Source organism: Panthera leo, chromosome C1, assembly GCF_018350215.1.
Source record: "Panthera leo isolate Ple1 chromosome C1, P.leo_Ple1_pat1.1, whole genome shotgun sequence".
In the NCBI taxonomy this organism is placed as follows: Eukaryota; Metazoa; Chordata; class Mammalia; order Carnivora; family Felidae; genus Panthera; species Panthera leo.
The window spans coordinates 5,989,216-6,005,628 of NC_056686.1; the positions used below are offsets into that span (position 1 = coordinate 5,989,216).

The 16,413-nt window shown below is 42.2% G+C and overlaps 1 protein-coding gene across 5 annotated transcripts in view; it reads right to left on the reverse strand.

Moving 5' to 3' along the window:
- Nucleotides 1–16,413, reverse strand: part of RERE (arginine-glutamic acid dipeptide repeats) — a 423,275-nt gene that overhangs the window by 224,594 nt on the left and 182,268 nt on the right. For 4 of the 5 annotated variants that reach the window (XM_042949976.1, XM_042949978.1, XM_042949977.1 and 1 more), the window contains one exon: nucleotides 5,825–5,895. In XM_042949976.1, coding sequence (XP_042805910.1) covers nucleotides 5,825–5,895 — 71 coding nt within the window. Of the gene's footprint in view, nucleotides 1–3,508; nucleotides 3,667–5,824; nucleotides 5,896–16,413 lie in introns of those variants that run through there. The other variant, XM_042949979.1, reaches the window with a different exon arrangement.

Here is a 16,413-nt window from a genome sequence, read left to right on the forward strand (position 1 = left end):
TGCACTGAGTTTTTTCCCACTGAAATGTTAACTTCACTCAACATTCAATAAACATTTGTTGTGGATGGGCCGGGCATATGCTAATAAGCACACAGTAATACATCAGTGAATAAAAGCAGGCACGGTGTCTGCCCCTGCAAAGCTTGGACGCAGAGTACCGATGAAACACCATATCCCTACCACGTCCTCCCACGGCCCCAGCACCCTGCATCCACTTTGCAGGCTCGATCTTTTAATCGAAAAACAACGTCCCTGCCAGGTAGGTGCTTTATACCCCAACTACACGGGTAAATAAAACAAAGTTAGGAGGGCTGAGCGTCTTGCCCAAGGTCATGAAAGACAGCAACTCGAGACCAGACCAGCTGATGCCAAAGTCAAGCTCGGACACACGCACGCTACCGTCCCTCGTCTCGGTCCCTGGGTGACACCACACGTTCTGCATTAGCCACACTCACACTAATGCAGTCCTCCTATCCCATTCCCGGGAAAGTTTCTGATACGAGATTTACCTAGTATCAAAACGAATGCCCATTTCCCAAACGTCTACACGCCATACATTCTATGCTGAGCGAGCACGGCAGCCGAGATGGGAATAAACGACTGCGGCATGTGGTGCCTAAGTGAAAACGAACTCACGGTGTATACACACAGGTGTGTGCACAGAGTGCACGGTAACGAGGGGTCCCGTGTCCCCCAGCATTATCTATGTCGAGGTCCCTAACAAGAAATGAAAAGATAAAATTACTTATCCCCAGTTAAATTTTCACTGTAATGACGGAAAAGCAGCTCCTTGCTTTTAATCTGCTTCTGAGAAACTTGATTTGGTGGCGAGAGGGCAACACCGATGGGGAGCGAAGCTGAGCCGAAGCTCCTGTGTCCGCAGCCCCTCTCCGCTGTCCTGTGCAATCAACTCTGGGGGTACGGTTCTTTACAGACACCGACCGGGAAGAAGTAATTCCGAATGTTCCTCCCCCGGGCTGCTCACACTCGGCAATGAAACCAAGAGAAAGCAGTAACGGAGATGTGGCGTGCAGCCTCAGCTCCTCCACGCTCACAACCAGCACTTAGAACGCGTGCCGTCAGGGACGAAAGGCCACAAAAGCACACTCGCCCATGCGGAGCCGTAACAAGTCACTGAGCCCTAAACAGGTGACCAAAAATACCGTAATATCCCCAATGATATTCCCCAACTGGAAGGAATCTCTACACCAGGTTTAATTTTAATGACAGCTTTCAGCTTCTAATAAACCAAACAGGCACCAAAGGAATCAATCACTGGTATTTGCTCAAAATAATATTTGAAGTAATTACATATCCAACCCGGAAAATCATTTCGTACAACAGCTGAGGAACCGATAATTATTTAACTCTAGGAGACCAAAATCCTTTTTTTTCTAACGTAGGAATGATGAAAGCTCATCAGGAACCCATCCACACGGAATGTCCGCGTAGAATATCAAAGGACTGGGTTCCATGACTTATCTGTGAACGAAGACTTAGGTACAAAGGAGTACTATCAGAGCCAGACAAGGTAGTCCTCAGTGTTCTACTGAATGAAAACTACTAATCTAAATGATCTTGCTAAGCATTTTCAGGATTTACGATAGCAAATCAACTCTATCATGCTGACGGCCTGGATTTCTATAAAAAATGGAATTTTATTGTTTTTTAGTAAAAGCAAGAAAGAACTCTTTCTCTGGGGACAAAAAGTGAATGGCTTCCTCCACATCAATCCTACGGAGAGCGTTCTCTCTGAGGACTGACACCCCGTAATGCCGCACTTGTCTGTCCAACCAGAAACTACGGTCACTGAGGGAAGGCACTTTGTCCCACAGGCTTCCGGCTCCTCCAGGAGCCGCGCCCAACAAAGCACACCAAGGAGGCTTTCGTTAAAGGCCTTCCGAAGGCCCTGATTAACGGAAACACTCCTCACCGCACTCGGGGCTATGAGGCTCCTTGGCGATCTTGGCTCATCCGGGAACAGAACTCTGGAAGCGAGCTAAGTCACAACCGACCTAGGAGAGCCGCGGCAGCGCGGCAGAAGGGAGCGCTGGAGAGGTCATGCCAGGCTCTTTCGGCTGCGGGCGGAGAGCCACTCAGGCCGGCCGGGAAGACAGGCCCTTGGGGAGCAGAAACAAGGACACCGAACAAGTACCGAACCGGCCGGCCTGAGGAAGCCTGGGCACACGGGGGGGGGCAGAGGGGCGGACTCCGGGCGGGGCAGAGGGCGGGCTCTCGCCCTGTCGCCGCCCACCGCTCCCTGGTGCAGCTGCTCCGGTCCCCACTCTTCCCGGCTTCCGGCCTCCCCGGGTCAGGGTCAGCTGGCCTGCAACCTGTCTGCGCCTGCCAGCCCTCTCTGTGGGCACTGAGGCGTTTCTCGAGTCGTCCTTTCCCGTTGGCCCCTCGGCTAACTCCCTCAGCCTCTCGGTTAATCTTTTCAAGCAAGGCCGCGAAGATCGCAGACTGCCGGTTCCATATTGCCTTTCTTTCAAAGAGCTAAAGATTTTGGCAGCTGCCTCATTTCGCTCGGAAGCCTCAGGTGCCCAGCTGCCTTATTTAACTGAGGATGCTTCCTATTCCTACTTCGAAGCACGCACCGTCCCTCACTCCACCTCGCCCCTCCTGTCTCTTGCGCCCCTGCTTTGACTACCTGTTCCACGGATCCCTTCGTCATCGTAGTCAAACAAACCCAGGCTGGTCTCCTCGCGTGCAAAGAAGCCCAATCAAATTAACACGCCCTACGAGGACGAAAGCTTCCTAACACAACACGTAATGTGCTTCCCTTAAAAGTGCTACTTTCACAAGTGCCCTCAGTTCTGCTGGGAACTCGACCACTTTGCACCATCACAGCTTCCAGTACCCCGTGAAAGTGCGGGGTCTAAACGGATGGACCAATATAGTACGGGAGTGGCCCTATGCGCTTTGATGGTTGCACGCGAACAAAGAGGAAGCCGTGGATCCCATCCCCCCAGGCAAGATGGCCACGTAAACTGTCATCTAAAACAAGGACCCCTTTGAGAGTGAACGGGGACACTGTTGAACACCTGGCCAGGTGTAACGGAATCCCGCACACAGAGACAACTACCTTCTGTAGCGTGGACTCCGACTGCACGGGATGTAGCGGCAGAGCCCAGGGGACGGCCCAGGTCCCCACAGAAAATGCAAAGACCCTTCTTATCTCTCACAGAACTAGTTCCTGAAATGTTACCCAGGGTTCTCAGTTCGACTAACTGGCATCACGCTAGTTTTGGTGACTGGCCATAGAGGTTTCCTCAGGCCCCCCTCTCAATTCCTTAACTGCTGCTAAGGACTGTAGTCTTACTTAATGTGGACCACAAAGGGCATCTGCCCGGTTCTTCTCACAGTCTCAAATATACCATATGCTCAAAAACTCACCACAGTAAAAGGGTTAATTCTAATTAATGGCTGTAAACAAAGAACACATCTCTCAGTTACAACCCCAAACCAAAAAAGCTTAAAAAGATAAAATACATAATTAATCAACAACATTTCAAAGCTGCTGGGTTTCTGTCTTCGTCGCTCCTCTTGCCACGCACGGTATTCGCTGTGGGCAAAACCAACTCCAATTTCTTCTTTTTAAAATCTTGAAGAGAAACAAAGCATATTTCCTTCTGTTCATCTTTTCCCCTTAAAAGCCTGGGTAAGCTGAAGGAAAAAAAAATCTATGATTATTCTCATCTATTAAGTTATCTTTTCATAAGCAGAAATGCGAACCAAGGAAGGAAGAAAGTGGACATCCAGACAATAACTGCATTCTTTCTAGGAGTCAGTATTTCCCCATCTCTGTTATTCTTACACAACAACTACACGTATGTGCTGAATATAGAACTGAGACAAAAACACGCGTTGTAGCAGTGTGCACCTCACACACCGTGCCCACTCCCCACACTGTTTTTGCAGACGGCTTTAATGTGTTGTACCAGACCAATACTGACAACAGAAGCTTCAGCTTTTATTGCTGTTAATCCTCTGAGCAATTACTGTAACTCAGCAGGAACCTCTGCCCCAAACAGCAACTATCACACTGTAATCAGCATTTCATAAGAGACGCTGTTCAAACATGAAGGCACCTGCTAATGTGCTAAAATTATACAAAAAGGGCTCTGAATCTAATAGGTTTAAAAAAAAAAACAACAAACAAAAAAAACGTTTGTAACTTTATTTCATGACTATATCTTTTCCATGGTGCACTGGTACTACATTTGGTGGTAAAAAAAAAAAAAATCATAAAAAATTAAATTAAATTAAATTAAATTAAATTAAATTGAAATTAAAAAATCACCCACAAAGACAATAAGCAGAAACAGAACAGGAGCAGTAGCCACAAGCAAAAGAAAGCTCATCAGGAAACAAGACCACTGCCCCGATTTTCAGATATCAGTGCAGCATCTGCAAAAGAAATCTTTGGGAGGAAATATGTAAGAAATAGCAAAGACCTCTAAAAATGTTAAAACTTCATACTGATGTAAAATTTGAATAGAAAGTGATTTACAAAACTAAACTGCAAGGCCTCCTTGTAACACAAGCAGGGAAATTAAAAGCAGCCTACCAAGAATAAATAAGTCACAGAAGCAAATGGCACATTTGACTTTTTTAAAACAGTAAGCATGTGTTACTTATGCAACAAAACTTTAATAAGGAAAATTAAATGGCATGCAATTTTTTAACTAGCTAAATTGGAATACACTAATTGGGTAGTTGGGGTCATTAAAAATGATAAAAAGAAACAAAGGAGACGCAGAGTTCAAGATCTCTTCAGACTACATTACCTTTCTTTAGACTGAAGTATCACATACCACATACAGAGTGTCAGAACACAAATGCTGTCAAGCTACAAAGGTTTTGGAAATGAGAGCATTCACAGATACGGATACATACCTGTACACAACTAAAGAATTAGGATTTCCCTGTATCTAAGCAGGCAGACAGGGTTCACAACCTTCAAGTACAAGGACACCTTTGTGATGTTTCAAAAGATCCCCCAAATGGCAGTACTCTGATGGTATTTCACATACCATGTTTGAGGAAAACACATAATAAGCTGATTCTTAACTGTGTATTGTCTTTAAATAAAGTGAATTTTTTCACTTTAAAATCACACCAGCATATGAATATATTTGAGAAGTAGTTGCACAAACACATGGGAGGCATATTTTAAACTGAAAATGTTTACTTGCAGACCTCTGGTAAATCTCTGCTGAGATCCAGGGATCCAAAGCCCCAAGGCTGGGAACCACCAGTCTACAACCCAGAGATTTGCCTACCTACCGGGCAATACCAGCACCTCTAAAACTGGGCAGGTTGGCAGTGGGAAGTACTATAGCTCTATACATCCCCAAACCAGACTTCCTTCCCCCAACCTCCAACACCAGGCGACCCCAAGATACACTCAAAATATCTAAGTAAAAGACAGTCATCGCCAAAAACTACTCTCTGGCCCATTTGTATTCTTTTTTTCCAACTCACCACTAATTCCCACATTTACTTCAGGTTCTTCACAATGGCTGAGAAGAAACACACAGCTTCAGAAACTCAAGAAAATCTCTGAAATTATGGCCAAAACAGCTACCAAAGAAATGAAAACTTTGGAAATGTTGTTCACAGGACAAGCTTTATAACAGTAAGTGTTACAAAAGCAAACGGATAAAACCACTAACTGCCTTACATGTGTGCTACAGCAGCCAGGCAGTTAGCACTCAGAGGTGAACCGGTTATCAAGTCAGTAACCAGGAAGAAGCAATCCATGGAACTGGAAAGAGAAGGAAGGTACAGAGCAGAAGCAACAGACATTAAAAATGCTTACCAGTTTGAAGTCTTGAATGCTACAGATGAAATACGGCGTGTTTGGCCTCCGACTCTCGATATACACACAGTCTTTAAAAGAAAAAGAAAATTTAAAACAATGGCATTTACCTTTAAGGGAACAAAGACAGGGCCCATAAAGCCACCGCATAAATAAACAAATGACAAAGCACATCTCTTTTATAGGAAAAAAATTTTCAAAGATGAATTGTAAATTACAAATAAATGTAAGCTGGAGGAAAACAGCCCTTGACTTGAGGCCCTTATTGACCACTTTTCTGATCATTTAAAGAACGTGATAAAGCCTCAATTATTGCTTCCGGGGCACCTGAAGAAGAGGGAGAAGGAAATCTCGTGGGATCAACCATATTTTGACAGAAACACTTCAATCAGGGGAATTACTTGCTCACAGCTACACAAGACAAAATTGTGAATGTCTTACTCAGATGCTCCCGTGTCTTCAGAAAGAGGAATGGCTTTGCCAGGGGCTGCTTTATTTTTAGTAAATAATTTGTGAGGAAATAAATGAAACATGTGAAGAGGACTAGCTTCAACATGCCATTACAATGACCTTTTCGCCTAAACCAAGAAAACAGAAAGAAGAAATGTAACCTGTTGTGGGCAACTTACTACTATTAAATTGTAACCTAAACACATTTTGGTTTCTAATTATAAAGAAAAAGAAGGCCGCAAATCAGATGGGATGTAGTAAACCAAACCACACTTTTCTCAAGGGAATAAGAGTGTGCTTTCTTAAATTATATTTGACACGGCAATGGTTGGGCAATTATTTCTGATGTTCTCGATAGCTGGCCTCTACAGGGCTGGTTTAAAGTCTTTAAAATGGCAGGTTAAGATACATTTTTTTTTAAGGAAGCAATGATTTTAAGGGAAGCAGTAGCTATAAAGGGACTTGAACTAATTCTCCACATGACAACCCAAGATCATCATGAAGCTTAGAATAGGAATCTCTACGTATTATTTCCTAAGAAGTAAAGGCATCTGCAGTCCATCAAATTTTCTAGGGATAATGACCATGATACCCACATTCAAAATGCCACTTGTTTCATCCTTCCTCATGATCCTTCCCAATGAGTGTATCTTAAAATAACTGAGATGCTTGAGAATACAAGCAGATTCCTCTACTGCCTTATTTCACACATGTGGAGTCAAGAATAAGACAAGGAGTAGAAATCTGGAGTCATCCATCCAGTGGACAGTCCAGTACCACCACAAGCACTAGCTGACCCAGTGAGAGGTGGATCATGAAGAAAGCCCTCACCAATGACACTTCCTTCCAAAAAAAAAAAAAAGAAACTTCCTGAAAGACATCAGGATTTTTGTAGCCCAGTCAATCCAGAAAATGAAATCTGAATGCCAATCATCTAGGCATCCAGAACGTCCCAAACTGATTTCTTTATTCGGATGTAGACTCAACAACAAAGATTCAATCCCTCAATTCATGTACAACAGTAGCTCAGGAATAATCTGTTGACTGAACTTTCTCTGTTATTCCAGGGTCCAGGATGCTAGATAAGTCTGCTCAATATTCAGGCAACGTCCATTTAACATGCCAATCATCTTAAGAAACAAGAGGACTCTTCCCACTTCGGCAGATGTTTGTCTCACTACCCCTAATTTGGTATTCAAGTAAAAACGTTTCCTAGATTAAAAAAACTGCACTTGAACAATTTTGGAACAACCCAAGGATCTTAATGTCTGTGTCCAATTCCTGTTGTACCAAGTACCAGTATTTCAAGTCTCCAGATACCTATTATGTATCTGTCTCACTCAACCTGAACACAAATTAGTCTACAGGCCCTCTCTTCCTTTCACCCACCTCCTACGGAAAAGCCTTGTCTTCTGTATCTCTTAACACTGTCACGCCTAACTATATTCACTGACTTCAGAACTAATGGGTTACTTCCTAGCTAATGACTTCCACTTTCTTAAAGTTCATTGGACAAAAACACATGCTGCATACGATGCTTTGGTCCTACACTACATCTCAACCTCCACTGGGCTATAGTATCCAAAACTCCATTACTCTGTCCATGCCAAATTCTCTTCACTCCTTCATGTCACCAGCACCTACTTTAAAATGAGTTAGTTCCCCGGGCAGTCAATTCTCATGAGGCTCCTCTGTGAAGAAATGGCAACACCTCCCTTCTTAAAAAAAGCTTTTTGTATACTTTTCATAATCAACAGAATCACTGTAACTATAAACCCTCTAACTCTGAGACTTAAAGTAGCTATTAACTCGTATCCAAAAAAAGCTTTCCAGAAAAGGAAAGAGAATCTATAATCTTTCATTTCTCACTGCAAAGTTACAGTCAGGAAAATGATTATCTGTAAATATACCTGGATGTAACTCTCTTAGAGAAGGGAGGAAAGGAATAAACTGGGATGTCGAGGATGGCCCCTGATAACCCTGCCCTTAACAAGCTTTTGGCAGTCTTGGAGGCCGACTCACACCCCTTGGCCCAAGGAATGCTGCCATTAGGAACAAGGCCGAGTGAGAAAGGTCCTTAAACCTGACACATGGAATTACTACATCTACTTATTCATACCTTATTAATAGATAAAAAGTCACCTCTTTCTGTTTAAAAAGCTACCATGTCAACCCAAATTCATCTAAATCCATATAGGAGATTCCAATGCACAGGACTAATCATCTGTAAAACAGGTCACTGTATCCAGTGATCTCTATCAGTATTTGGAAACTTATACATGAAAAAGATAAGCTCACTTCATAATTAAATAACAAAATTTTTAAAGTCTTTTATTTAAGTAATCGTAAAACACAGAATCACTAAGATCAAGGGTAATATAAACTTTTTTACCACGTCTAACGTGCCACAGAAAATGGAAAAAAAATACATTGTTTTAATCTGACTTTTTAAATTCATTATAAAAGTAAAAGCATGAGAAATTATCCTAGAGTCAAATTTTTCTTTATCACCCTCTCATAAAAATTAGGATGGTCCAACTAAAAGAGAACGCATCCTAAGGAACAATTTGGAATTCAAGTCTCACAGGGAAAAAAAAAACTACTTAGTGTTACCTTAATGATTTTCAAAACAAGGTTAAATGAGGCCAAATACTCATAATAAAAAAATATTTCTCTCTTGTCTCATTAATTAAGCAACTATTTAAGAAAATAACTTTATATAGATGTTTTTAGTGAGCACAAAAATAAAGTGGTTTATTTGGCAAGGGAAAGATGAGAACATAAGTAAAGAGCAATGTTAAAATCTCAGTTGGAATATATGCCCAGTAATCTTTTAAAGCCAAAATGATTTGCCAAGAGTCTTCATGCAGTTTATAAGTGCATAGATTGTCTGAAGTGATAAAATTGGTTTCTGTCAGTTGGGTCAATGAGCCTCAACCTGAAAATCTCCCATGGCCAACACATGTACTACAGACACCTTTTTTCTTAGAGGGAAGGAAAGAAAGTAAAGAGAAAAGGAGAAAAGAAAAATGAAGAAAGAAAGAAACTGTTCTCTTTTTTTTTATCACAAAGCTAGCAGTTCTGAAAAACCTGAGCAAAGCTGATGCAATCCATTAAGTGCATAATGCACATTTTCAAAATTATCCATACGAAAATGCGTGTTTACCAGATTGAGCAAACGGCTGCTGCAGGGCAAATATATATTTTTTTAATCTTAAAATCAGCAAGCCTGAAATAGGCCAGAAAAATGAGTGAGGCCATTACCATCGGTATCAATTATTCCAAACAATACACGCTAATTTTTTTTTTCTCTACCAGGGGTGTCTGAAATAAAACCACGGGTCTAGGTTGAGGCTTGCTCTCTTAACACCAAGCCTCTGCCAGGGAATGGATCACACAACTGAGTGACCTCAATCCTGCATCCATGATCTATGCAATGATACTGAACAGGGGCGTTTCTGGCTATTTCTCACAACCTCAACAAAGCTCTGTGTCCAAGAATCTATTGTGCCATCTGCAAACAACAGAGCATTTGCTAAGCTGGGGAAGGAAGTCAGCCAAAACATGAAGGCAGATTCTCAAGGCAAAGAAAGCCCTCTCTGCTTTCAACAACCCTCAGCAAATCAGCAGGTTTATGTAAATAGAGCAAGAGCATGGTCCTCTCAAGGGTAAAAACCACAGCCTGAAGCATCAGGCAGTTTGTCATCCCGAAACACAAAGAACCTGTCAGCGTCCTTCCTGACAGCCTCCTCCCAGAGCACAGTGGACACTCTCCTTCACCAACTGATTGAGCAAGCCGCGCTGTGAGCCCAGCATTAAAGCTGGGGTCACAATGCACAGGCAGTGCTTGGCCACGGTGCTCTGTCCTTTAAGGAATTCCCTCCTGTTAATGTGTTTCTGCTTCTTAATCTTTGAAATACCTTCTCATTCCTTCGCAAGGAACTCCAATATAATTTCCAATAGAAAATCTTCTACCTGTTTAAAAAAGGGCGGGGGGGGGGCATGCATAAACAGACTATCTCACAAATAAATTTCCCAGAGACCCGGCTGGGTGACACAGTGGTGGACAAGGAGGTACACTCTCAGGACTGCTCTGTTCTTCCGTGTTCCATTTCTCTCACACAGGATTCCTCTACCCAGACACTGAACCATTCAGTGAGGTAACAGCCGACTGGTCTATTGTGACAGAATCAAAAGTCTACAAGTATCTCACTGGTTAATACGGGTGTTCCCAAATGCCCAACATACAAAAGGGTAATGCAGCTCTACGCGCATGCGAGAAACAACACTGAAATCCCAATCCACAGAGCGTGGCCTCCGACGGAGGAGCCCCTCTCACCGCTTCCGCAGCCTCCCCGTCCGTACGACGGTCAAATCCATCACCATTCCCCACTCTGTATCTAACAATACACAATACAATTCCAGAATAAATACTCAAAAATTACACAGGGAACAAATGACCCGAACAAAAACAGAAAAGAAGTTCTATGAGATCCTCATAAGAATGTTGTTCTGCTCAGGGCACCTGGGTGGCTCAGTCGGTTAAGCATCCGACTTCGGCTCAGGTCATGGTCTCGCGTCTTGTGAGTTTGGGCCCCACGTTGGGTTCTGTGCTGGCAGCTCGGACCTGGAGGCTGCTTCGGATTCTGTGTCTCCCTCTCCCTGTGCCCCTCCCCCGCTCACACACTTTGTCTCCGTCTCTCAAAAATAAAGATTTTAAAAAATTATTAAAAAAAGAATGTTGTTCTGCTCCATCAGTATGAACATAAAGGATGCTATTTTCTAATAAGTATTTCTTTAAGAAATAACTGCAGGAATGTCTTTTTAGTTTTCTACCAGATTCTTCAGTGTGCAAGGGGCACATCGTCTGGAACAGTGGAGAACTAAAAAGAGAAAAGGAAACAAAAACTGGGAAAACAGAACCTCAGTAAGTGAAATCCTCTCAAGTGTTTACCTTTATCCTATGTTCAGACCCTGAAAACAGTCACCAAAATTGACCTGTAACATCGTAAAGATTCTAAACTCAGTGGAAAAAAGATCTCAAGTAACACATCCTTGGTCCCTTCCTTTTTAAACTTCATGAAAATTAAATTCCATGTATTCCAATGTCTACAGGTTCCCAACTAGCACTACAAAGCTAACACCGGCTTTTATCCAAAATCAGAAGACCATACACTTCTAGCAAATATCCATCTGTCATTATCCTCACTGCTAATAGGAAATTAGATGATGAGAAAAAACAGCTGGGAGGTGGGGGGAGCGGGTCATAACTAAAAGAGACTCTGGTCCAATTTCCCACTTTTCATCTCCTCCTCTAGACGTCAGAAAATCGTCTAGAACATCCAAAGCTTAAAGACTGATCCAAAACAATCATCTAACTTGAAGAAGTGATGCTGAGGTTTTGGAATAACTGCTGCAGCCAGACCCCGCCCACCACGCCTCCCCCCCCTCCCCCCCACTCCCCAATCCATCATACGCTACATGGGCTTGAAAACTCCGTAAAACAAGAGACTGCAAGATCATGCCGCCCGCAGCAGCCATCTTACCAGTTACACCGAAGCTCTGAGGACTGGCCCTAGGGTAACACTCTTACTCCAGCAAAGAGCGTCTGAAGCACTCTTATCACCATTTCCTTCTGCAAACGTTCCTTAAAAAGCCCTCCTTGTGATCCACACTGAATCCCAATTGTGAAAAAGACCTAGGCAGCTTAACATCCAAACTCCGGTTAAGTGATGTGGATCTCTCTTACAGTTTCTAACGACTGTGTTTGTGCAGAGCTCTTGTGCCGTAAGAGAACACACAGAATCTAGCGGGGAGAGGAGGGTCTATCTTTCAAAATCAGCAGTGGCACCTGCCCCATGGAAGCAAAGTGTGTTAGTGAGGGAGCCAGAGACGTGGAGGAGGCGGATTTCAAGCCCACTCTCCCTCCTGCTGCCACACTGTACCTACCTTTTCAGTGCCTGAGAAGGTGGGTGACAGCCCCACCCTCAAATCAGTGGATCCTATCAAACAACTGAATTCTGCTATAAATTTGCTATTTAGGAGAGGATGACTGATTGCTAATGAAAATAACAACAGGTCCCCATGGCAAAGATTACAAACTGGAACATGGCTGAAATATGTACATTTAGGAAACCAACGCAGATAGAGTTCAAACACTTGTAGGAACACTCTGCCCAGTAATCACAGGAAGAAACAAGCAGTGGTGGGCCGGAGTGAAGGCTCCTCTCGCCCCACGTGGCTGACAACAAACAAATCGCCAGTCTGATCTGGTGTCATGTCCTGCAGAGCAGATTTCAAGCAACACTGCTGGCTCCTACTCAGAAAACAATGCGCTGGGAGCCTGTGCTTCACAATAAATGGCTCAACCAATTTGCAGTGCTCACTGGAAATACACAGGAGAATTCACAATGCCTGGACTATAATTCTTATTTGGCAAATGATTTTGTTATAAACTGGTATCATAGTGAATCCATTTTCTTTACGGTTTTTCTGCTAGTGTTTAATGGACCGTCAGTATAATTTAGATTTCATCTATTTAAACTCATTCAAGCCTGGCTCCTGATTGTACAGTAAATGGAACATATTTCTATTCAAGGAAATTAATGACAGTTAATTGTAGTCTGCAGCTCTCAATTTTGTAAAAGCAATGGTTTCACAGTTCAAGCATCAAGCTACAGAATTTCCCACACCAATTATTTGTGTGTGTGCATTATAGGCTCCACATCTTATAAGCCTTCCTTGTAAGACTAATGCATATGTTCATAAAATATTTCTTCCCATTCAACTATTTATTACCAACTTCTCAGAAAGAGTTAGGACTTAAATAGAACTAACGGCTGGGAAAATAAAAGTTTAGTTCTCAGTCTGACAGAGAGATGCTCTATTATGGGTTTTTTTTTAGCAACACTGAAGATTAAAATTTCCTACTTTTTTTTTTACTATTAAACAATTTTCTTATATATTTCAAATAAATCATAATGTAGACATTAATTGAAATTTATTAAAAGTGGGCTAAACTTACCATATGGATTTAGATCTACAAACAAGGTACACGACACATATTAATAAATATTCTACTGAATTGCTTCTGAGACTGATACTCTGTTTCACAGAAATTTACCTGCATTTCATTTACCAGGCCACACAACAATCCCATGAGTGATTCTCTTCTTGAGTGATCAGTCTGTCACCTAAACATCCACACAGCTGTGTGAGAAACACTTAACGGAGAAAAAGGCATGCAAAAAAGCACCTTAAAAGAAACTTATCAAATCAAGAGCCAAACTAATAAGGCAAGCATCCAGAATTTGCTATCCCAAAATTATAACCACCAGAGTCATTCGCTGACTGACAAATTGCAATTCACACAAAAGTATGAGAAGGAAAAGAAAACCACAAGCTACTCTTTTCATTCTTTTTCAGTGGACATTTACGTCTACTTAACTGGTTCCTGAATCGCCTATAACCACATCATGCCCTGTTCCATGAACTCCCTCATGCTGTTGCCCCTATTAGAGATGCTCTGCTTCTACCTGGTCCTATTGTAATTCTGCCCCAACTCCAAGACCCAAATCAAGGTCTTCATGGTCCTTCGTGTTTTCCGCAGTATCACCAACTTAGAGTCTGTCCTATTCAGTTAGTATTTGCCCACTCACTGCCTGCCAGTTACTAACGCACAACCCTACTTGAATAATTTCTCCCTATAAAATGAAAGATCAAGAACTAGAATCCTGTCTACTTTTGTATCTTGCCCCGCCTCACCTCCACAAAACGCCTTGCACGAAGTTATAGATACAGAAGATTGTATTATGTTATCGGCTGATCGATATGTCACTAATACTATTGCTGACATCTAACATACCTCATTAAATTCTACTAGCTTATTCCAAAACTACTCCAGGCCTCAAATTTATTCTCGGCTTTAATTTATATAAACTTCTAAGAGCAAATGAAACCTACTCCCTGACTCTCTCCTTCTATCCGTGCCTCTTCCCTCTCCCCTTAAATCATTATTGTTTTAATTTGGGTTTTTGTTGTTGTTACTATTGGTTTTGGCCAGGTGTTTATTTTAAAATTAAAGTCAAAGACCAAAGAAATTTCAAAAATAATTTAAAGCCTCTACTCACTTTCACATGACTGAAAAAATATGGAGACCTCAGATTTTCATTAAAGATCTTCAGCCCACTGTGAATTATGTCATTTTGTAAGTACTCAACAGGTATTTGCAGAAAAAATTCCACCTACACAACGATTTCCAATTACCTACCTCCTTGGCATTCTACCTGTGGCAATTTTGCTTTATAACATATATATCGTTCTCAGCCTAGAATGGGGGGAAGGTGGGATCTTGTCTGGTAATCTGCTACATCATTCTCAGGCCAGAATGGTGGGAGTGGGGAGAGGGGGATCCTGTCTGGTAACCTGCTCTGCTAATCGCCATCTACCTGTCACTTTTAGAATCAAAATTAGCAAAGATCTATGCAAGGTAGCAGTATTTAAAGGATCTCAATGCGCCTTGATTCCCAAGAATGACGAGAGATTCAGTTTACCTTCTGGTGTAAGAAGCTCTGGCTGCTTTCTACATGAAACTGCGCCCAACACGCTTCAAAACCCGCGTGCAACCGCTTTGGGCCAATATAACACTTAATGAGACTTTTCCTCTCTGTAATCTGTACCTCGTAAAAATCATGTTTTGAACATCTGCTGAGAGGAAATGAATCAGAACTTTGGGGGGAAATGAGACTTCTCTATTTGAAGTAGTAAAGGCAAATCCTGTCAATATTATATTAAAGCTAAAAAATGAAGACACATACATGCTACAAGAAACATAATCATAAACTTATAAAATGTTCACACACAGACTTACTGGGCACCAGCTACACACCAGCGAAGTGCTAGAGATACTGAGATGAATAAAAATACTGTCCTTCCCTTGACAAGCTCACCATCTAATATCAGAGCTGGACGTGGAAATAAAAACATAACTATATGTAGGCAATAATTTTAATCGCACTTGTGTTTTAGTGTCTGTGTGGAGACTGCTAGGGGAGCATAGCATTCTTGCTTACAAACAGATGCCTCGCACGGCCTGTGGCCCGCCTCCATTAGAGCTGGTTTTATAAAATGACTGAACTCTGGTCATGGGATATAAACAGAACTGCTGTATTTCAACTTCTGGAAACGGATTACTGAAAAGAGGAGGTCCTGCTCTCCTTATCCTTCCTGTCAGCCTGAAGGCAAATGTACTGGCTGGAGGTGGAGCATGAAATGGATCACAAATGACACTGGGAATGGAGGCCACACACAATAAAATGACAAAACCTTTGACTGTAGCTTAAGAGCCAGGCCAAGAACTTACTATTCGCGGTTCGGCCTTTCTGGCCAATGTATACAAATATCTTCATTTTAAAACAGGGCAAAATATTTAAATGACATTCATGAACAAAGGGACATCCAAAACAATGATTTGGGAAAACCATTCAATTTTTTTTTTTAATAGGAAAAGCTAGGAAGGAGCAGATAACCCTAACAAGTGTATACAAACATAGAATGCAGTGCTCAATTCAGGATGACTAAAATAGCTTGATTAGATAGCATACACTATTACTTTCCAGGAGGATTAAGAATTAATCCCCAGAGGCAGTTACAATAAAGCAGAACAAAGTCTACAACTGCCTCCCTGAAGAGACGTCACAGCTAAGTCAAGTTTCTAAGCTGTGACTCTAACCCAGGGTTTCACAAGTAGGAATACGGGATGGCAGCTTCTCATGCAAGTTGAATGGCATCGTGTGTAGGGGGCAGGTTGACAGTGTCCACTGGCAGCACTCGGGCTTTCCCTTTCTTCTCCACTTCCTTGTGGGTCTCATTTTAGGACTTCAGAGACAACACGTGGCTGTTCCTCCAACAAAAACACAGGCACCACTGATAACCAAATTTTCTGGAACGTTCTGTCATTTGTAAAAGTTAATGCTGACCAGAATTCATATTCCACTAAGGTCTCAGAATATAATCCATATTTTACTCCATACTAGAAAGAAGACATTCTCTCTAATGTCTGTCACAGCTTTAGCTCCTCTTTCCAGGCCATTAAGTGCAGATAAAAAACAGAGCGCACAAATGTGTCTGATCCAATCTCT